The 21,941-nt window shown below is 37.3% G+C and overlaps 1 protein-coding gene across 4 annotated transcripts in view; it reads right to left on the reverse strand.

Annotated features, from left to right (window-relative positions):
• Nucleotides 1-21,941, reverse strand: part of Cep192 (centrosomal protein 192) — an 80,143-nt gene that overhangs the window by 17,606 nt on the left and 40,596 nt on the right. For 2 of the 4 annotated variants that reach the window (XM_028774282.1, XM_028774281.1), the window contains exons 23-37: nucleotides 19,178-19,303; nucleotides 18,859-19,002; nucleotides 18,677-18,737; nucleotides 17,525-17,664; nucleotides 17,341-17,433; nucleotides 16,348-16,466; nucleotides 15,103-15,279; nucleotides 14,120-14,210; nucleotides 13,144-13,320; nucleotides 8,646-8,906; nucleotides 8,124-8,239; nucleotides 6,596-6,705; nucleotides 4,806-4,950; nucleotides 2,016-2,206; nucleotides 1,440-1,563 (exon numbers count right to left, since the gene is read on the reverse strand). In XM_028774282.1, coding sequence (XP_028630115.1) covers nucleotides 1,440-1,563; nucleotides 2,016-2,206; nucleotides 4,806-4,950; nucleotides 6,596-6,705; nucleotides 8,124-8,239; nucleotides 8,646-8,906; nucleotides 13,144-13,320; nucleotides 14,120-14,210; nucleotides 15,103-15,279; nucleotides 16,348-16,466; nucleotides 17,341-17,433; nucleotides 17,525-17,664; nucleotides 18,677-18,737; nucleotides 18,859-19,002; nucleotides 19,178-19,303 — 2,075 coding nt within the window. Of the gene's footprint in view, nucleotides 1-1,439; nucleotides 1,564-2,003; nucleotides 2,207-4,805; nucleotides 4,951-6,595; nucleotides 6,706-8,123; nucleotides 8,240-8,645; nucleotides 8,907-13,143; nucleotides 13,321-14,119; nucleotides 14,211-15,102; nucleotides 15,280-16,347; nucleotides 16,467-17,340; nucleotides 17,434-17,524; nucleotides 17,665-18,676; nucleotides 18,738-18,858; nucleotides 19,003-19,177; nucleotides 19,304-21,941 lie in introns of all 4 variants that reach the window. The other 2 variants (XM_028774279.1, XM_028774278.1) reach the window with 1 other exon arrangement.

The raw sequence follows: 21,941 nt of genomic DNA on the forward strand, positions 1-21,941 counted from the left end.
AATGTAAGTTTAAATGAAAAGATCACACTTATGTCTATGAAAAAAATCACACATGGCAAAATAGCATGGCAAAATTATTTTCTATTGCTAATAGCCAATACATGGGGCCCCAAGGTCATTTATAAAATAACTGTTTTACCACCCCCCCCCTTTCTTTTTACTCACTGGCTGTCAAAGGTCTGCTGCATGTGATTAGCATTCAGTACAACCTGAATTGCTTTACTCCACGGATACTCTGGGTACCCTGTACTTAACTTAGTTCAGAGCATTAGTCCCCCAAACTCTACAAATATGCACAGTCATAATTTTGCAAATGTACATGAACTCTGTGCTATTCTTCTGCAATGCTGTTCATTACAAATACTGAGCAACTTAGATGGGAAAGATCTATGCTAACCAGATAGAATCCCCGGAAAGCTGCAGAGCTGTGGTTTTTCATCTTGTCCATAATTAGGCTGTGTACAGAGAATACCCGAGTAGAAATAGCTGCTCTTAGAAGACTCCATCTTAGAACATTCTATGTAGAAAATGATAAGCTAGGTTGTGGCTTAGACATGTTACAAATCAGAAAGTTCTGGCTAAAAAATGTCTTCAGAAAAATAAAACAAAAACAAACAACAATAAACAAAACAAAACAAACAAACTGGAATGCACCATGTCAAACTAAGGAGACAGAAGGCAAAACAGATAGGCTTTATAAGAGACTGCCAACCCCTATCACATACCTGGCTTTATTCCCTCATTGTGAATTTGTGACTAGAATAGTGTGTCAGAAACACTTTGATAACTTCTATTCCAGGGTTCTGTTCCTCATCAATCATGTCTCTTTACCATGATAGCACAGCCTACATAGCTATGTGTATGACCTCTACTCCACTAAAAGGAGTGATTCTTAACTGTGTGTTATAAAAATCACATGTGTACTTTGTTGGCACAAAGCAGACTTCTACTGAATAACTTTATTTGCTTATCTGTACTGTGCTGGGAACAGAAACCAAGTCCTTGTACATGCCAGGCAAGAGCTCTATGACAGAGCTATACATTAACCCAGAACAAAGTCATATGAGGTCAGCTGGTCCTTCAGTTGAGACAAGAAAAGGAATCAGTGGGAATGGGAACAGAAGGGAAGTATGATCAAAATACATGTATATTAATATACATGTAAAATGTTTTATACTCATTATATATAACTAATACATTACTTTGAAAGGCCTCTAAAAATCTGGGCATGGTAATGCACATCTTTATTCCAAGCACTCTGAGGCAGAGACAGGGAGATCTCTGAGTTTGAGGCCAACCTCATCTACAGAGCAAATGCCATGATAGTTAGGCCTACACTAATAAATCTTGTCCCCCTCAAAAAACAACAATAAAATAAAATAAAAAGCCTCCATGATGGCATTTGAATAAAACACAGAAGGAAAAAAAACCATACTTACTCTGGCATGATAAATCCATGTTGTGGTGTGACTGTTAGGCAATGTGCTGGCCAGTATAGCTCAAATTTCAGTAAGGTAACTGAATTATTTATAATCTGGAAACATCCAGTTTTTGCCAAATCACCTATTGTATCAGATAAATAATATTAATTGCATTTAACCATAATGAAAAAGATACATGTTAGCAATAGTGAATCCTGAGTAAATGCACTTGCATAGCAATTTATTTTACTTTTCTCAACAGTGTAATTATAGAAATTTCGAGTCTGTGTTAAAGTAGGTCTTTTTGATAACTCCTGGAAACTAGAAAGACACTATCGACACTAAACCAGGTTAGAGGGACTATGAACTTGAAAATGCTCTCACCTGATTTCACTGTGGGAAACACACGTGTACAATTTCTTCCTACTCTGAACCCATAGTATCAATGCTAAGTCAATAAGCAGCACGTAGAGCTCCTTAGGTGGAGTAACAACCACCTCAGAGGTGGAAGCCAGACTAAAGTGAGCCACAGATACAGAGATGCAGACCTCACTCCTAAATGCACTTCTGAGAAGTTCTTACCAAAATACTCACAGGAAGAAGGAGCTACCAGAATCAAGTGTTCCGGATGGACAGCCCACCTTTCCTCAGAGGTTGGTGAGTCCTGAGCTGGGTGGGCAGTTTGTGAGAGAAAAGGAGGACCTTGAGGGCCTTTAACTGGTAAATCATCCAAAAAGACACTGCCGCTTTGTTTGCCAGAAGTTCCTGATTCACTGGAGAAATTACTTAAAAACAGAAGATTAAGAGAAATACATTAAAAATATTAACAAATGTAATTGTTTTACATTTCTATATCAATGCTTCATAAAATAAACTAGGACAGGAATAAAAGGGTATGATATATCATATTATTTCAGTAAATACAAAGTCTCCATGTTTTTTATATACTTAAAACTACTTTATAGGGTGTAGGATGTAGCTCTGAGACAGGGTGCTCATCATGCATGACAATGCCCTGGGGTTTGACCCTAGCATTACAGGAGAAAAGACAGAGAATTAAAAACCAAAAACAAACAAACAAAAAACCGTGTAAGTTACACAGTACACGTGTAACTTTAATCAAACTATTTGGTGATTTCCATCTTTTTTCTACCTGATTTCTGTATCTTAAATCTCTTAAAAGTTTTACTGGAAAATGGCCTAATAGAAAAACCAAATTGACTAAGCATGGTGGTGGTACACACCTTTAATCTCAACACTTTGGGGCAGAGACAGGTAAGTTCTCAGTGAAGGAGGCCCACATAGGAATACCTGGCCAGCAAGAACTGCATAGTCAAATCTTGTCAAAGGAAGAAGAAAGAAAAGAAGAAGAAAGAGAGAGGGAAGGACAGAAAGAAAGGGGGAAAAAAAGAAAACCCAAATTACTTTTTAACATATCTGTAGCTGCACAATAACTGGCTTTACACAGTGACACCAAAATCCATCAAAACAGCAAAGTCTTCTGGAGAAATGCTAACAGCCCCAGAAGACTCCTTATTCTCTAGTAAGTCTGGTAATCACAAAGGTACAAATCATAATTGAAGTTTTATTGTGCAGTGTCAAAATTCTTCCTGACACATGGAACCCCCAGCTCTATTTCCAATCAACACCAAACAGAAAATCAGAGGTGGGGGGGACACTGCCACCCCTTATTTGGAGATTGGGAGATTGAGTGAAACCTTAAGGCAAAAGAGGATAATGGGGTTAATTAAAGAAAACTATGTAATTACGGGAAGGATATACAATATGTTAAGATAGGAATTGGAGGCAATGACATAAACTCCTGTTTGCTTTGTGTGACATGTAGAAACCTGGATTTATGCATGAACTCATGCATTTCTTAGCTCTCCCACTACAACAACATGGACACAGGCAGTGCCATTCCTGGATCTGCCATTCCAGATTCCCGGAAGATCCATCAAAAGAAATAATGAGCCAGAATGAGACAGGAGAAAAAGGTCCATTGACTCTACAAGCCACCCTACTGTTAGTAAGTAAAGTCTCTAATAAATATAGAAATGTAAAACCTTTGGCTACCTGGTAGAAATAACATGAATCAGGCAACAATTACCAACAGATATAAAAAATGTGATAACAAAATAATTTACCTATCTGATGATTTGTTTAAAGATACTGATTTTGAGGTGGAGAACCAGAGACACTATTTTAACCATGTGACAGAAACACTGCTACTGCCTCCCAGAAGACAGAGGCAGTTGAGTCTCTGGGAGTCTGAGGTCAGTCTGGCTAGTACATGAGAAAACAAAAACGACCAGGACAGGTCTGTGTCATACACCACCAGTGAAGATACACAGAAATAAAATCAAACTGTGTCTTTTCTTTGAATGTGCAAGCTAAAAAGTCATTCATAGGAAAATGACCAGCAGAAGGCTGTGAGCTATCTATTTTACTAGGAGTACTCAGGAAAACAGAGATGACTTGGGCAGATCTGGCAATCTCACAGCCAGCACATTAACGCCTTTGTCTACGGAATGAATATAGTAGTGTGTTTAGTAGTACCAACTGCATACAACTGTCTATAATAGAAAAACCTGGAATTCATGAGTCTGTGGGATAGCTCTTTGAAAATTATCATATAAATTATTTAATAACCAAACTATAAAACAGAACTTTCATGCTTGAAATAGCTCCCTTCTGCTACACACTGCTGGACACAGAGAACCTGTGTTAAACTGGACGAGTATCAACATAAAAAGTATCCAGGAAGCACCACAGACAATCTCAAACTTGATCTCAATTTATCAGCAAAAATTAAGCATGGAATTCTTTGACTGAGGTTATGACTTGATAATCCATTCATATACTCTCATCTATGAATGGTAACGAAGGACAGACTATTCATTACTGAAAAGACAGGTCATCAAAATACAATATATTCTTTGATTCTAGACAAGAGACAAAGAGGATCTTCTTTCACAGTTTAACTATGGAGAGCTTTATAGTAACACTTGAAGATATATAAACAGAGCCCATGTACTATGATATCTGTCTTGATGTTAAATGTTCTAATTCTGATAGGTTAACTATGGGAGTAATTTTAGCACCTTAGGGTTCCCCATTCCTGCAATTCACTGTAATGTAACTAAGATAAAGTCTCTATAAATAAGAGATGGCAACACAGTAGTAAAATGCTAACAATTAGGATATCTGAGTATTGGGTTTTTCAAAAGTAGTCTACATTATTTTCAAACTCTTCCAGGAATTTTAAACAATTTCAAATTAAGCTAAAAAGATAAAAACCTGAGAGAAAATAACAGAGGGGCGAAGATGAACTGCAGAATGGATTAGTCATGGAATCTGGGGAAAGACTGTGTGTTTGTTTACCTTTTAGATTCATCACTGGAGGAAGGCTGAAGAAGTTCTCTGCTGCAAATGGAATCTCTGAATTCTCCAATTACTGATAGGGTAATTTTACGCATGCTTCCATAAAAGAGCTGAATGTCATTAGGACGCTGAGGAAGATCACATGCTGCAAAAACATATGCTTTGAAACACATAAATCCTCACACAAGCACAGCATTTACAAATAGCCATATTATTTCCTTAGGTTGGGGTAGGAAGTATTTCAATTATTAATACCACTGACTGGTATAGACCATCTACCATCAGAGATGACAAATTCTGAATCAAAATGTAAACTATCATCTTTGCCACTCTGTGACCTTTGGCAACTGAATGAACTTCTCTGAGCTTTAGTTTTCCTTAGCTATCTGGAATGGTAGTAATAATCTATCTCAGGGGTTCTGGGAATATTTTTCAAGATATATGGTGACCAAGGCACCATTCTAGTTCTTCAGGTTAGCTAAATTTCCAGAGGGACACTTTGAGGTAGGTATTACAAGGTACATATTTAAAAGGAAGAATCTGGAGCACAAAAAGGTTAAGCACAAGTTTCACAGTTAAGCAAATCTAGAAACTAGTCACTAGATTTTTCTAGATTAATAAAAGTATGTACATCATGAACATCTTTAGATTAGGCTTCCTAAATGTGTATGTATGTGTATGTGTATATGTGTATGTGTGTTTCATTCATTCATATATATATATATGTATATATATATACATACATATATACATATATACATACATACACATACATATTGAAACCTTAGAATGTATTTCATTCAATCATTCTTTAAAAGGTACATATTTTAAATGAAAATCATGGGCTGGAGAGATGGCTAAGTGGTTAAGAGCACTGACTGCTCTTCCAGAGATCCTAAGTTCAATTCCCAGCAACCACATGGTGGCTCACAACCATCTGTAATGGGATCTGATGCCCTCTTCTGGTGTGTCTGAAGACAGCTACAGTGTACTCGTCATATACATAAGATAAACAAAATCTTAAAAAAAAACAAAAACAAACAGAAAGCTCATCAAAGTCCCAACTCATACCACCTTAGATGAGTGATCTTGAAAATTATTTGAGTTCCCAGTGGATTTGCCAAAACATCTCTTCTCACAACACATTTCTTCAATTTCTGGACAAGGAGCTACCCTGAAGCATTGTTCCTCATTCTGGTCCATCTTTTCCAGTTTGTCGACATTTCTTGTTCTTTAATTATTATTCAACAGTCAACTCACTCTCAGTGACTGGCCCTTTCTCTGTGACTCCCCATTTTATGGTATAAAAATTATGTATGTATTTCTACATAGTTTGTATGTCTTACTTAGTACATTTATTTCATGTGGATAAATAAACAAACATCTGAATGTTTCTCTCAAATGAGACTAAGCATCTAGGCTAGTGCTCTGCATGTCTATCTGGGATTTTCTGGACACCACTACATCTCTAAACACAATCAAGAAACCTAAAACAACATGAACCTGAGTGTAATAATGGCCCCATCCTTCTTCCATTTATGAGCCTGAAATCTAGACACTTAACTAATACCTAAAATGTTTATAAAGCAAAGCTCTTCCATCTGATTTTCAAAACAACTCTTACAGATAAGAAACAAGAAGGAAACTGAAACTCACTGATGTGGTTTGTTCAAAGTCAGACAGCTCAGACTCAGATGGATACCATATCCAAAATAAACTCCTTCCTGTTCTCACCCCATGCCTAGATAATAGCACAAGTGACCACAACATCAAGGTGTTACCGTTCTTACCTTCATCCATGAGTAGCTCATCCTGAAATGCCTCAGCAAAGTCCATGTGCTGTAGCACACTATGTTCTGGAAGGATCTGCTTTATGATTCCTGGATTATGCAACAGAGCTCTGCCAGAAAAGATTTTTATTCACTTTATATATAAAGTGACCCAAACCAGACTTTAATCATTTGACAAACCCCACTAACAGCAGGACACACTCACATATAGATCATACATCCTAAATCATAAGGTAAGTACCTTTAGAGCCAAACCTGCTTTAGAAGGTCAGCTTACATGGCAGTGGAATCACTAATGTTAGTTCAATAGTAGTATCAAGGTAGAGGCTCTTTAATGTAAGAATGGAAAGAGAACTGGATTCTTTCCAGGGCTTATCTTGTCATTATTTGTGACAATTTGGTCAAAGAACTTGCCTCAGTGGGGAGAAAAGAACAATAAATAATAAACTGTTTTTTAAAATATTTAAGTAACCACTTAACTACTGTAAAAATAGGCATCTTCCAAAGGATCTTTACAGTGAGAAATAAACTATAAATGTCTCTGTAATTCTCAGATGTTCACAACCAAAGAAAATTTCAGTACATAACTTTATGGTAAAGAGAAGTTATAAAACAATACACTACGGTTTTTTGTTCGTTTGTTTTTTCTTTTTATGTTTTAGTATAGAGAAGGAGAAACAGAAAATGTGACTATGTCCTTTCTCCAAATTATTCTAAAATAACAAGAAGCCAGGTTTTAACTGTGCTTGGTGGCACACACCTGTAATCCCAGCACTCAAGGAGGCAGAGGCAGGTGAATCTCTATGAATTCAAAGCCAGCCTGGTCTACACAGGACAGACAGGACTATGTAGAGAGACTTTGCCTCCAAAAAGAGAGAGAGAGAGAGAGAGAGAGAGAATATCAGCCAGCTTCAAAGGATCACAGAGTAACCATCGCTCTCAACATGAGTTCCATCTATCTTGTACTTAAGTTCTCTAGCCCAAAAACCTCCATTTTGCAACAAGAAGCACCCAGAACTTAACACATAGTAATGCACCAATATTTTAATCACACTTGACATAGAAAAATATTCCAAACTTTCCAGCTCTGTATATTAAATCACATGAATATTAGATGTATCAAATTTTATAAAGTATCTATAAGGTAAACCATCTACACATTTCTAAAATATAATGATCCTTTCTAGTAATTTATAGTCTTCCTAGAAATACTCTAAATTAATCATGTAGGTTTATATAACATAATCTAGGGTAGGAAAAGGATGATGTAGTAGTTTTAAATATGTAGGAGCAGTGTGAAGTATGACCGTCCTATTAGGTGAGGGGGAAAAAGCACCCATACGTCAAGAAACAAGGCAGAATGTAGGGAAACACACTTAGGCCAACGTATGAGCCAAACACTTTTTACAATGTTTTTCTCCATCTATCATTTGACTAATAAACAGTGAGGTGTGTTCTAAAGTTTCCAAGTCATCAATTGTCCAGATTTCACCAGTCAGTTCCCAACATTGTCTAAGGTAAGTTTTACCTTCGATACTGCTGTCTGGAGATCTCATCACCACCAAACATGTAGATGGTTAATAGTTCTGTGGCAGGTTTATCGTCACTCTTTCTGCTTGATGGATTGTATACTAAAGTAATATCCTGATACAACAAAAAGAAGAGCAAGAGTATGAATATTCAGTATTTTTCCTTAGTAAGTTATCTCACTCTGAATAAACAGTCCTACAATACTAAGGAGACCACAGACAGGATATATACTTATATATATTCTGCATATACTCAAAAGGCAGAAACTGGCCAGTCTCTGAGGACAAGGCTAGCCTGGTCAACAGTTCCAGGATAGCCATGGCTACACAGAGAAACTCCATCTTGGAAAAAAAAAAAAGAAGAAAGAAAGAAAATATGTACAGCAGCTCTCTCAGAAAGACTAGGTAAGTCTTCTATCCCACACTCCCTCCCAAAATGATTTTAACACTTGGCCATAAAATACTAATTAATATTAATCAAAATATAACTTTATTTTTTAGGGCAGAGATTGTATACTTACTTCTTTGGTTCTTTCCTTAAGTACAAATTTATCTGGAAAAATCCTCAATACTTTAGGATCCAACAAAACTTTTCTTTGAGAATCTTTAAAACATACTGCTCTAACAAAGGCCGCTCTGGAGCCAGTGTTGCGAATAGAAAAAATAACTTTACTTTCTTTGCCAGGAATTAAGCCATTCATTGTTACCAAGTAACTGTCAGATAATTTCTTAACATTTTCTAAAATAAGATTACTTGTTCCTCCATATCCAGACAAAGGTATCTAAGAAATAAAAAATACACAGATCCAAAATTATTTTTATATAAGAAAGCAGAAAAATTAATTACAGTCAAAAGAAAACATAGATTTAATACAATTAAAGTTTTTAGCATTTGTATCCTTGAGCTAGCAATTGCCCAAATTCTAGTCCACCACTAATGTATATGTGTATGTATAGTTATATACATTTGTAAAGGAAATACAAACAGCACTTCTAAACTCCATTAATCTTCTGACTACATAAATAACAATCATTTCCTGTTGCATAACTCAAGCTTAACCAAAGAACAATAATATGTTTCTCTTAACAAATGAATGCAAGCATAGCTATACTAGTAATATTGTAATTTATTTTGAAATGCCTAAAAACATTTCAGTATAAATGTACTGGTAAGTGGTCAGCTGTGTGGTAAAATTGTAGAATGTAATTGGTATTTTTGCAACTTCCCTGTAACTCAGAAACTTTTCATAATAGAGTACTTTAGGAGAAATGTGATTATTTCCTTTCTCCAAATTATTCTACAATAATTAAGAACCCAGGTTTAACTGTACATGCCTGTAATCGCAGCACTCAGGGAGGCAGAGACAAGAGAATCTATGGGTTCAAAGCCAGCCTGGTCTACACAGGACCGTCAGGGCTATGCTATCATCTCACAGTGTTTTGCCAGAGCTACTGTCAAAGAGAAGCCTGCAAACAAAACCAAACTGAGGACTAGTACTCAAAACTCCAGGCAAGCTAGGGAATTGGAAACCTGAAACTAAAGCCAGGTTTGAGAGATACTTGCTGCAGTTTTTACAGGAGCTGAACCTTCTAAACAAGGAGGACTTATAGATACCTTCTTTTATAATGGAAGTAAGGAAAGGATTTACCTTGCTAGAAAGTAACCTATGCTGGTCAACAGGCATCTCTAAAACTTAATTTTCACAGGTTACAAATAGTCCATTGAGAATATGAAAAAATCAACAACTGATTTTGATTTGTCTGATATATCTAATCAAAACAACACTGAACGCTAAACTGAGGATCCTCATAAATTTGCTTGATTTATTATAAAGTAATAACATTTCCAAGACCTTCAGAATAGAAACCTACAAATTTTATCATTTAAAATGACTTCCTATAGTTGAAAGAGCCAAAATTTTCAATTTTTTTCATTTTCTACAGTTTTATGCATAAATTATCTGCATAAAATTAAACAAAATGATAAAGAGAAAATGCACCTTTGAAAACCCTCAATATATGTATTCTTTCTGTACATTTGTCCCTCAATATCCTCAGGGGATCTGTTCCAGGCTACCCCCTCATACCCATGAGTACTAAATTCTGTGATGCTCAAGTCCTTTATATAAAATGACATTGTTGTTACACACGACCTATGTACATCCCAATATATCCTTTAAATCATCTCTAGAGAATATATTATGCAATACATTATAAATGCTATTAAAATAACTATTACAGCATTTAGAAAATAATATCAAGAGAAACAGTATAAAACACACAAGATTTTTTGGCTCAACGTATAAAGTTCTTTCCATACAAGCATGAGGTAAGAGTTCAGATCACCCAAACCCAGTACTTAGTAAATATACCCCAAAAGCTCTAAGGCAAGCTAGCTAACCAAAACAGCAAGTGCCAGGTTCAGAGTCTGATTCAGTAAATAAAGCAAAGTGACAAAGGAAGACCCAAAGTCAACCTCTGGCCTCCATGTGCATGCACACATGTGCATGTCCACATATGTGCACATCACGCATAAAACATAAAAGCAAAAAACCAACGGGACTTGATGTCAACAGATAATCATTGTTTTAAAGGAGAATTTCTTAAGCCCAACACCATTGGCATTTGGGCTGGATTTGTGGTGTGGTGTGGTTAAGTCGGGGGGTTGGGGGAATGACAATACTCTTGTCTTAGTATCAGTTAAAGCAATCAAAACTGTCTCCAATATTGCCAAAAACCTCTGGGAGCAACATAGCCTGGGGTTGAGAACCACAGGTCTCAGAGACTACAAAATAGAGTTTTAGCACCCTAGGGATTACATACAAGTTAATGTGGGTTCTGCACGTATGTAGCTCAGTTAACCTGAGAAGAATGGAGAGAACAGCTTTATCTCAGGCTACATTAAAAACAAAATGTGATATTCTACCTAACAATTAAAAATTATGCTTAACATGCTTTCAACATGGAAAAAACTAATTTTTATTTAAGTCCATCATACTTTATGCTATTTAGAGCACAGAACATTCTACTCATTCCTCAGAACCAAACCATAATGCTGAGACAGCAAGACCTGTATGTCATGAGGAAGATATTGAAATGACAATCCAGAGTGTGTAAATGATGAGACAGAGCTGGTTGTTTGGATTCCCTCAAGTCTCAAGTGAGATTTCCTTCTATCACTTTAGTAGGCTATTTTATCTTTCATGGTGTAAGTCTTTTTGTGAAATACAAGCCATTTTGAACTGGAGAGTCCACAGACAAATCCCACCCTACCCAGCTCTATGAGAATCTATGCAAGCAGAAATTGCACTAAGACTCTGGTTTAAGGAGGTCCCATACTAGAACTAGGACTTGGTGACTGTTAAATCAAATGGTTCTGCCCTAAATGACTAGTAATCTCAAATCTTGGCTAGTAAGTCTGGAAGTTATCATATCATATTCAGGATAGAGTGAAGGACACAGTTCACTTAGTCCTTTCTACAAACCCAACTGTATTTTCATAGGAAACCAGGTCAGTATGTTATGCAGTCATGTACATTAGAGCTTTGTCACAGGGTACAAGAAGGACCACTTTACATATTCAAACCATTTGGCTACCCTGGGACTAAGTAAACTGCTCCACAGATAACAGGTTAACTCATGTGTCAAATAAAGCTATTTTGGCAATCTTCTACTTGACTACATTCCCATCTGACACAGAAAGAACACCAATTTCAGCCCTGCTCTCACTTCCAGATCAATGTGCAGTTTGAGAGGTTCACCTCTGCGTGGGTGGAGTGTTGTCATCTCACTGTGTTGCCCTTATTTTCTTTCCTCAATGACTTATCCTTATCTGTAGTTGTTCTGAATATATTTATGCAAATGGTTAAATCAAGTTTTGAAAATTTGTCAGACTGAAGAAAAAATCTGTCTCAGTGCTTAGTGGTTAAGAGCACTGGTTCCTCCTCCAGGGGACCCAGGTTCGATTCCCAGCACCCACATTGCAGCTCCTAGCTGCCTGTAACTCCGGTTCCAGGGGATCCAACATCTTCATACAAGCAAAACTCCAATGCAGATTTAAAAAAAAAAATTAAAAATCATTAAAAAATATTGTCTTTGTAGGCCCAGTATCTGGCTAGAACATAGTCTAGAAAATTATATCAAGGGATATTTGCCAAAGTCTAAATGTCGGTGTCTCACAAAATTCACCTGTTGAAATAATCCCCAGCATGGCAGCATTAAGTAGTGGGACTTTCAGGAAGTGATGAAGTCCTGACAGCTCTGCTTGCCAAAGTGGAATTAGTGTGCCTATAAGAGGGTAGGGGAGTGTCTCACCCTTGCACCAGGAGAAGACATGGAAAAAGAAGTGCCATCTCTAAAGCAGACTGCAGCTCCTTGCTAGAGAGTCAATTTGCTGGCACACTGAGCTTGGATACCCAGCTTAAGAACTATAAGGAATAAATGTTTAAGCATTATCAGGTGTGGGGCTGGAGAGATGCCTCAGCAGTTAAGAGCACTGGATGCTCTTCCAGAGGATCAAGGTTCAATTCCCAGTACCACGTGGAGGCTCACAATAGTCTGTAACTCTAGTTCCAGGAGATGCCTCACCTTCTTCTGGCATCCATGGGCAACACACACACACACACACACACACACACACACACACACACATATCGTTCAGAGACATGCAGGCAAAACATTCCTACACATAAAATAATAAATTAATTATCTAGCTTGTGGTATTTTTTGTTTGTAATGGACCAAAGGGGCTAAGACAATATTTTGCTGAGTTGAATATCTCTACCTGGATATTGTTATGTTTCAAATTTCTCAAGCAGAAATAAAACTTTAAAAGCACTGGGATTGCTTTTTATATAAACCTCAAAATGATTGCTCTGAATGACTTGATAATTATTCTATCATTTGTTTTTAAGTCTATAACTTAGAAAAATAAGAATACATAATTTATCAATATTAAAGCAATGGTTATAACTTTACATGAACTTCATGGAAGAAAAAAGAGCAGTAAACTTCTCTTACCATAAACTTCACACCTGGCTGTGATCGATTTCCAAGTTGTTTGATTTCTAATTTAGCCAACATGCAAGATAATCGAGTAGGTGCAAATAACACACAGATTATAAAGTCCTCTCCTGGGCAAATTCTGATCTCACAATTACTGGTTAATCGTTCTTCTGAGCCAAAAGTGTTCTGAATCTACAATTTAAAAACAACCACTGTATAAACTCAAACACTAGCACACATGAAACACACATAAATACAAGCTCTTACAGTTAGTCTTAGAGTGTGAAAGACGGCTGGGCGATTAGGAGCACTGCTCTTGCAGAGGACCTAGGGTTAGTTCCTAGTGCCTACACGGCACTCACAGGCTTCTGTAACTCCAGTCCCAGAGAATCTGATACCTTCTTCTGAACTCTATAGGCACCAGGTACACACATGTTGCATAAACATACATGCAGGCAAAACACTCATACACGTAAAACAAAATTTAAAAATCTTTAAAACCTATAAACAACAACAACAAAAAAATCAGTTGGTCTGAATACAGAGACAGCCTAGTCATAGAGAGCTTACCTAGTGGATAAGACACTGGGTTCCAGCCCCAGGTCTGCAAAAAACAGATACAAAAAAACACTTGGTCTAGGTTCAGTGTAGTGGCATATGCCTATAATCAGCGTTTGGGAGGCCGAGGCAGGGAGATTGCTGTAAGTTCAAGGCCAGTCTGGTCTACATATTGAATCCCAGGCCAGCCAGAGATACATAGTGAGAGCAATCTTAGACAAATTAAACAACAAATGTTCTGCATATATTGAGTGTTCCATACTCAGAAAAAAACATCAGACAGAAGTCGTATGTAGTAGTACAGGCCTGTGGGAACCAGTAGGATCAATTTCAGGCCAGCCTTGGCTATACAGTGAGACCCTGCTACATAAACAAAACAAAATAGTTTTTAAAAAGTGTTTAAACCAGACAAAACAAAGATCAGAGTACAAACCTGAAAGCAATCCTGATCTTGTCCTTTGATAAACAGTCGCAAATGTTGGGCTGTAGTTGTAGAACTGTTTCTTAAAGCTAGTTTCTGAAGCCTAAAAACAATTACATATTTTAAATGTCTTTTTTTTTCCCCTATGGATACTGCTACAGTGACAAACACAAAGCGAACTAAGCCTGACCACAGGATCTAAAGATAGGATGATTATACATGTCACCTTAATAGCCTAGAATCATCTCTCCACAATTATGGAATTTGTTTCTTAAAACGTAAAGCTCATCTTATTAAGGCTCATCCTAACAAGGGAAGGGTTTTACTTAAGTATCTCTAATTTTTACATTGTATACATTCTACACTGTAAAAAAAACTCTATAGAATTTACTGAAGAAAGTCTCATGGAATTCTTTGCTCAGTGTTGTTTTCAAAGAAACAAGCGGTCAGAGCTACCATGCTTATTTGTACAACAGAGTCTTTCAGGAGTATGCTGAATTAACTCTTAAAGACATTAGAATTTAAGTGGATATATAAATAACAGGTTGCTAGTATGAAAAACCCTGCATCTTTGAAATTATTTTCTCTCTTCATTTAATACAAAGTAAGTGTAGAAATCCCTGTTGTGCACAAAAAAATGAAAACCATTATCACTTAATTTGAAGTCTGTTCTAAGTATTTATCAACTGGATTGCAATCTCCCTAAACAAGAAACAGGGCCTTGATTATCTTCTTTCTGACTTTCCATAAAAGGAGCTCTCATACTCTTAAATGCTCAAAGAGTCTAAAAAAATAAAATAAATTAAAAATCAGACATAAATTTTTATAATTTTTTTTAAAAATTTTGCTTTATCATCAAGAAGATTAAGCCAATATATTACAGCTTTACCTCAAATCTAAAAAGAATAATACAATCATATTTAACATCTGAGAAAATAGCATTAGGGAATTACAACAGAATCTCAGTCCTCTCAGCTGGTTGCCTGAATACTTACTGTGTCCTGCCGAGTGGGACACCACCCCAAGTCAGAAATTGCTTATTGGACAGAATCAATGGAGTATCTGAGCAGTGAGGTCCAGGTGGCAGAGGTTTACTCCCAGAAGAAATGACTTCACCTCTTAGCGTTACTTCATACTGAGGTCCTAACGGCTGCACAAATATGATCAGGATCCTAAGCAAAGAAGAAAACAGGAGTCAAGTGTCCCATAGTCAGGTCTTCCGGCAACAACAGCCTATCCGCTCCCTCCGTCCAAGAAACTGAGTTTGTGATGAAAACAGTATCTCTACCCCAAAAGCTTACGTTCCAGGGAAAAGACCGCACAAAAGTGATAATCACAATAAAGTCTGCATGGTAGCACAAGAGAAATTTCTTGAGGAATTTGGGAAGAGTTGACAGCAGCAGGGTTGAGGGCAAACACTTGAGGCACAAGTACTTAACTAGTGCCCTCCTTTCCACAGAAGTCTAGTAATAAACTCCCTAGACATGGGCATTCTGTACTCCAAGCCGGGGAGAAGCAGCATGTGTCTCCATTGGTACTTCTGAGGCACATACTAAGCTAGCTCCACATAGTCAAAGTTCAAACACAAACAACAATGATATTCTGACTGAAAATTACTAATGACTTAGATGTCAAAGTCACAGGCCCTGGAGGAGACCTGGGAAGGATTATAAAGCAATAAATTTAAAAAAAAAACAAAGTCAAGACTTTTTGGAAGAAAAAAGTTAAAGAGGAACACCATAATCAAGCTTTACTATTTATGTTTATCAGAGTATACCAGAAATAGCAATTTTTAACTTTGATTTAGTTGGTTGAAGAGAAGCATTTTACTGACAAAACAGAAAAGATGGGCCAGTGAGATTATTCAGTGGGGAAAAGCACTTGCTGCACAAGCCTAAGGACTTGAATCTGGTCCCCAGAATGTGGTGGAAGGAGCAACAACTACTGAAAGTTGTCTCTGATCTCCACACATGCACCATGGCAGGTGATGTCCATACCACACACATCATACTTATAACAGTGATAATACAAATTACTATGTGTGTGTATATATCTGTGTGTATGTCTGTGTAAATTACATATGTATAAACTATATGTGCATGTTCACACACACACACACACAAAGGGTTACTGAAAAGATTATAGCACAGTTGTATCATTTATAGCCTGTATTAGGTGACATATCTGCATGTGAGTGAAAGAAGATAAGCAAGTGGTCATTATAAATATTTTCATATTACCTTTCCTCACATGCTTTGGAATCCTTTGGTGTAAATGAAACTGTAACTTCATGTTCTTCTCCAGGTTTAAGAAACAAACTCTCTGGGTCTACCGAAAACTGACTTCCTTGTTCAGCGACCTAAGCAATTATAGAGCCACAACTTAACTCATGCAAGCAAGCTCTCCCTCAGATGTTCTTGTATTGTGTGCCTTTCTTTGCTATTTTTTAGATTTTTTTTTTCTTCAGGCTCACCTTAAACTCAGAGATCCACCTGCCTCTCTCTCTCTGCCTCTGCCTCCTAAGTACTGAGTTTAAAGGCATGTGCTGCCACCACTACTCAGCCATTTTCAGATTTTTAAATTTATGTATATGAGTACTTTGTCTGCATGTATACATGTGCATCATGTTGCGTGCAATGCCCACAGAGGCCAGAAAGTGTCAGATTCCTTAGCACTGGAGGTAGAGATAAATGTAAGCCGCCATGAAGGTGCTGGGAACCAAACCTGGACCATCTGAAAGAGCAGAAACTGCTTTTAACTACTGAGCCATCTCTCCAGCACCTAATGTGTCTTTCTTATTAACTAGGATATATTGCTGTTCTTTCTTCTTGCTCATTGCAATCCTAACTTGTCTTATTGTTTTCCAAAAGACTATTTCTTTCCTCCTACCTCCTCTATTTCAAATCTTCCTCCTTCCCCATCTCCAATGGCTGACAGCTACCCTTCATGTACCTAAGGATCTCAAAAATAAACCTATATGCACAGACTGTTCTTTTCTACATAATCACAGATGTCACACAAACTTCTCAGTAATTATTCAAGAATACTTATATTCTAGCATTAGGCTTTAGCATTACCCATAACATATACTTCAGGCTAGTGACTCTCAATTTTTACAACACCGTTGGCAATTCTTAGGTTAATTCTCATAACATCCTGACACGTCTGACCACTTAACAGCCATTGGGAAGTAAGGGACACAAATACTACCACACTTTTGCAGAAATTCTTACCTTGATATCTAGATAAACTTCAATATTCCCAGCGTTTTTCAAAGGCAAGGATTGCTTTGTTGAAGAATTCACATCAGCCAACAAATAGATAGTCTACAGGGAAAATGCATTTAAAAAGCTGTCACAATTAAAGAACTATCAACCTGGACACAAAAGTGTAACAACAGAGGGAATCTGAGGGTACCTGCAAGTCCCGAGGGGCGTGAATCCTAGCTATCCCTGCTCTTGCTCGGAGGTCCACACTTCTAAGAACTGGAATAGGGTTTGGGCTGTCAACTTCTATATCCACTCTGGCCAAGAATTCTTCTGCTGAACCTAGACTTTCTATAAAAGTTTACTTTTTTAGTTCAGTAAACAGATCTCACCAGTCATCAAAAGGATGTCTTTAGGAGTACAAAAGAAAACACAGGAACCAGGGAAATGGCTTATGGGTAAAAGCGATTCCCATGCAAGCCTGTTGACCTGAGTATGATTCTCAGAACTCATATAAAGGTAGAAGGAGAAAAACAACTCCATAAAATTGTTCACTGACCTTCATACACATGCCCATAGACATAAACAATATTAATACATTAAACAAATTAAAAAGAAAACTCAGTTTAGGCTTTTACAACAATCTGTACTGTCTGGTTTTGTGTGTCAATCTGACATAAGCTGGAGTTATCACAGAGAAAAGAACTTCACTCGAAGAAATACCTTCAGGAGATCCAGCTGTAAGGCATTTTCTCAGTTAGTGATGGGGAAGGGAGAGGGAAGTGAGAGGGAGGGGGAAGGGGAGGGCAGGCCATTGTGAATGATGCCTAACCTTGGCTGGTGGTCCAGAGTACTATAAGAAGAAGGCATGTTGTACAAGCCGGGGAGTGGGGGGGGGGGGGGGGGGGGGAGGGGGGAGGAGGGAGGAATCCAGTAATCAATACCCCTCCATGACCTCTGTATCAGCTCTTGCCCCTGGGTTCCTGCTCTGTTTGAGTTCCTGTCCTGACTTCCTTTAATAATAAACAGCAATGTGGAAGTATAAGTTGAATAAACCCTTTCCTCCTCAACTTGTTCCTTGGTCATGGTGTTTCATTGCAGCAATACAAACCCTGACTAGGACACAATCCAAATATAAGTATAACTAGAGGGATAAGTAGGGAGGAAATGGGTTTTCTTCAGCCTTCACTTAGATTACCTACATCTACATAGATTTGACCCAAAATATCATGCCATCTTCCCCATTTTCCAAACAACATAAAATTCTTGGCAATAGCCTAAAATACTGTCATTTTCATTAACAAAGTAAGCTGTAAATCTGAAGTTTAATTATAGGATAATTCCCCCCCAAAAAATATGATACCTGAAGTGAGGAGTTTCTTTGGGCTATGGAAAATAACCCAAACTATCAGAAATTCTGGATCCTATGAAATGAAAAACAAAATTGTAATATTTATTAAGACTGAAATCCCAATGAGCTAAAAGCAGCTTGAAACTTGTTCTTTACTCCTAAGCCAGTTTTGTTTTTAAACTGACTCAACTTACCTTTCCGTCGTAACTAGCAGGCATCACGTGACTAACTACAGACGGCGCCACTAGCTGAGAAATCACATCAGCATAAGGAGCAGCTTTCAGAGACGCACAGATGGGCTCTTTGGAAAACGTGAAACAGCGCCAGGCTAAGGCATTCTGTTCAGAACACAGGAGTCAGTTTCAGCAGAGTCATAGCAGCAGCACTGTTAGCAGGCTCCTTAGCAGTACAACTCACTTTTATAAGAAAAAATTAACCAAGAGTAGCAGCACTGCCTGTAATTTCCAATCTATATATTCTGTAGGTAGTCTCTAATTCAAGGTTAGTACTTACAGCATTAATAATCAGTCTGATTGGCACAGTAGCATGTGTCCTATTTATTAACTTGAGTGGGAGAGCTTTCCAGCCTTCATAAGTCAAGTCACCAAAATCCAAAACACCTTTCTTTTCTGTTTCTACCTAAGTATGAAGAAAGAACTGAGTGAGAAAGCAATTTATTATTAATGAATTATCTTATCTACATCCTTCTTTCAACCACAGTTAAGAGTCAGCATGATGAATAAACTTCGACTTAAGTTTTCCCATTCTATTTTCCATTTTACTTTATTATTATCTATAAAACTAAGAGTTAAAGTCTTCTTTTAAAGTAGACCATGTATCCAAAGATACTACAGAATAAGGCAAAGTGGCTACTGCTACTTTGAAAACACTGTTAGATCTTAAGATGAAACCAATATTTTATAAAACATAGATCTCCTTTTAATTAGTCCTATCATTAGATTAACTCCTTAATTCCTTTCACAATTTCATGAAGATTTTGGAATATTTCAAATTCAGTCTGATACAAAAAGAGTATTTAAAATGATGTCCATTTAAAATGACAGACATATCAAAGATTAAAAATGAGTGTATAAGATGTAGCAGACTGGTTTGTCTGTAACATTAGAGAACAACCTAACAAATTGGGTGAGATTTTATACAATATTTAAAATGCATAAACTTTTCTTTTATAGTTTATGAAACTACAAGGAAATAAAAGACATATTAGCACATGGGAGCTGAATTCTACAATGGACAATGAAGGTCAAGAGGTCCAAATTAACCCCCAAGACAGTTGAGGTTTGACACTTCCCAAAGGTAGTATATTTTAGGCTCCTTGTGGGCAGGGCAAAACTGGAATAAAATATAAACACCATAATACAGTCCTGAAATTCAGAGTGTCCTTTCTAGGAATATTATTTTTAAAACCACCTGAAAATTCTGTCTTGCTATTCAAAAACCAACGGGAAACCTTTCCAGGGATGGGTACATTTCAAAAGATAGTTTGCGAGAACATCAGAGCCTGAGTCTAGGCCACACCAGCATTGGCATGGAGCTCCAGCTGAGACGCACAGGGCTCTTCATGCCTTCTTTGCATTTCCACAACATGCTCTTGGGATAATAAGAACACATGAAAAGGAAGGAAAAAAAATTGGCTAAATTTTAAAGAGACATTGGAACAAAGAGATGTTAAAAGAAATTGGAATCCAAACAGAAGAGAAATGACAGAAAGATCAGCACTGGTCAAAACAGACTTTAAACAAAAGAGATGAAAGAAAGGCCCATTTTCAGTCCCAGCTTCTAAGACAGCAAATCGAATGGCCTAGTGTACACTGACTTACTGCATCTTATTACACCTACCTACAGTGCTTCTCAAAGTTGTCTTTTAAACTCATGTCACACATACTGACATTGGCATTTCTGAGCTTCCCAGGTGAATACAGTAGGCCCCTTGGTTTGGGACCCAACACACCTCCACAATGCAAAGTAATCACTGATGAAAGCCACTGGTGGCAGGACATGGAAACCTGAAATACTGTACGGTCATAATTTTTCACATCTCCTAAAAAGTGTAAGCTGCTCAAGAGCAAGTCCAAAAGCCTTATATAACAGAATATACTGACCTGCAGAAAATTAGAAACATCCTTTCTCAGTGGTCCTTAAGAGTATCTGAACAGGCAAAAATTGAGAATATCTGCAGACATTTTTGGTTGTCACAACTAGGGAAAGGGACAGTAACTGGTTTCTAATGGGCAGTGGTCAGGGGAAAGCTGTATATTCTACATTGCCCAAGACAGGCCCCTTGTATCAATAGTTTTAAAAGCTGAAAACCTAGACCTAGCAAATGGCAAACACATCAGAGCTGATGGAGTTCTTAAGACCATCTCCAAGTTCACTTCCTTCTCCCTCTCCAACAAAATAAACTGCTGAACTAATTCCTTTCGAAAACATGAACTATGGAAACTCTCTGACTGAATCTCCCCAATCAGTCTCTCTAAAGGCCACCTTGCTCTTCACTCACCATCAAACTTCTGGCTTAAACTTTAAGTCACTATGTCTTTGCAAAATTAAGTGATAAATGACAAATTAACCAAAAGTCCTTCATCTCAACAGGTACATCACCTAATCAACGGTTATTATCCCAACATGGGATGACGAAAGAAAGAGAGGATGAAGAGGAAGAAAGGAACCACTGGAACTTTGCTAAGTATGTACACAAGAGAAATTATAGGAAAATAGCTTAAAGTTATACTCTATAATCCTTTTATTAAGTCTATTCATAGTTCTTATTTTAAAAAAACCATAGTTTCAAATCTTGGAATAAGAAAATAAGAGCTTAATATAGTACACTCCTTTAATCCCAGTATTAATGAGGCAGAGGCCATCTTAGTCTTTACAGTAAGAAGGTGAATTTAAAAAAAATTTAAAAAAAAAAAAAGGAAGGAAGAAAAGGAGGGAGGGAAGAAGGAAAGGAAGGAGGGAGGGAAGAAAAAAAGGAGGAAGGGAGGGAGGAAGAGAAGGAAGGAAGGAAGAAGAGAAGGAGGGAAGGAGGGAGGAAGAGAGAATAAGAACTAAGGTTCCAATGCTTGAAGCACTTGCTGCCCTCCCAGTGCTCATTCAGTTCCCACCATCCATATGGTGGCTCACAATTTGTAATTCCAGTTCCAGAAGATCCAAATACTCTCCTCTAACCTACACAGGCACACATGTAGGGCATGTATATGTATATGTATATGTATATGTATATGTATATGTATATGTATATGTATATGTATAT

This window comes from Grammomys surdaster, unplaced genomic scaffold (assembly GCF_004785775.1).
Source record: "Grammomys surdaster isolate TR1022 unplaced genomic scaffold, NIH_TR_1.0 239, whole genome shotgun sequence".
Taxonomy (NCBI): Eukaryota; Metazoa; Chordata; class Mammalia; order Rodentia; family Muridae; genus Grammomys; species Grammomys surdaster.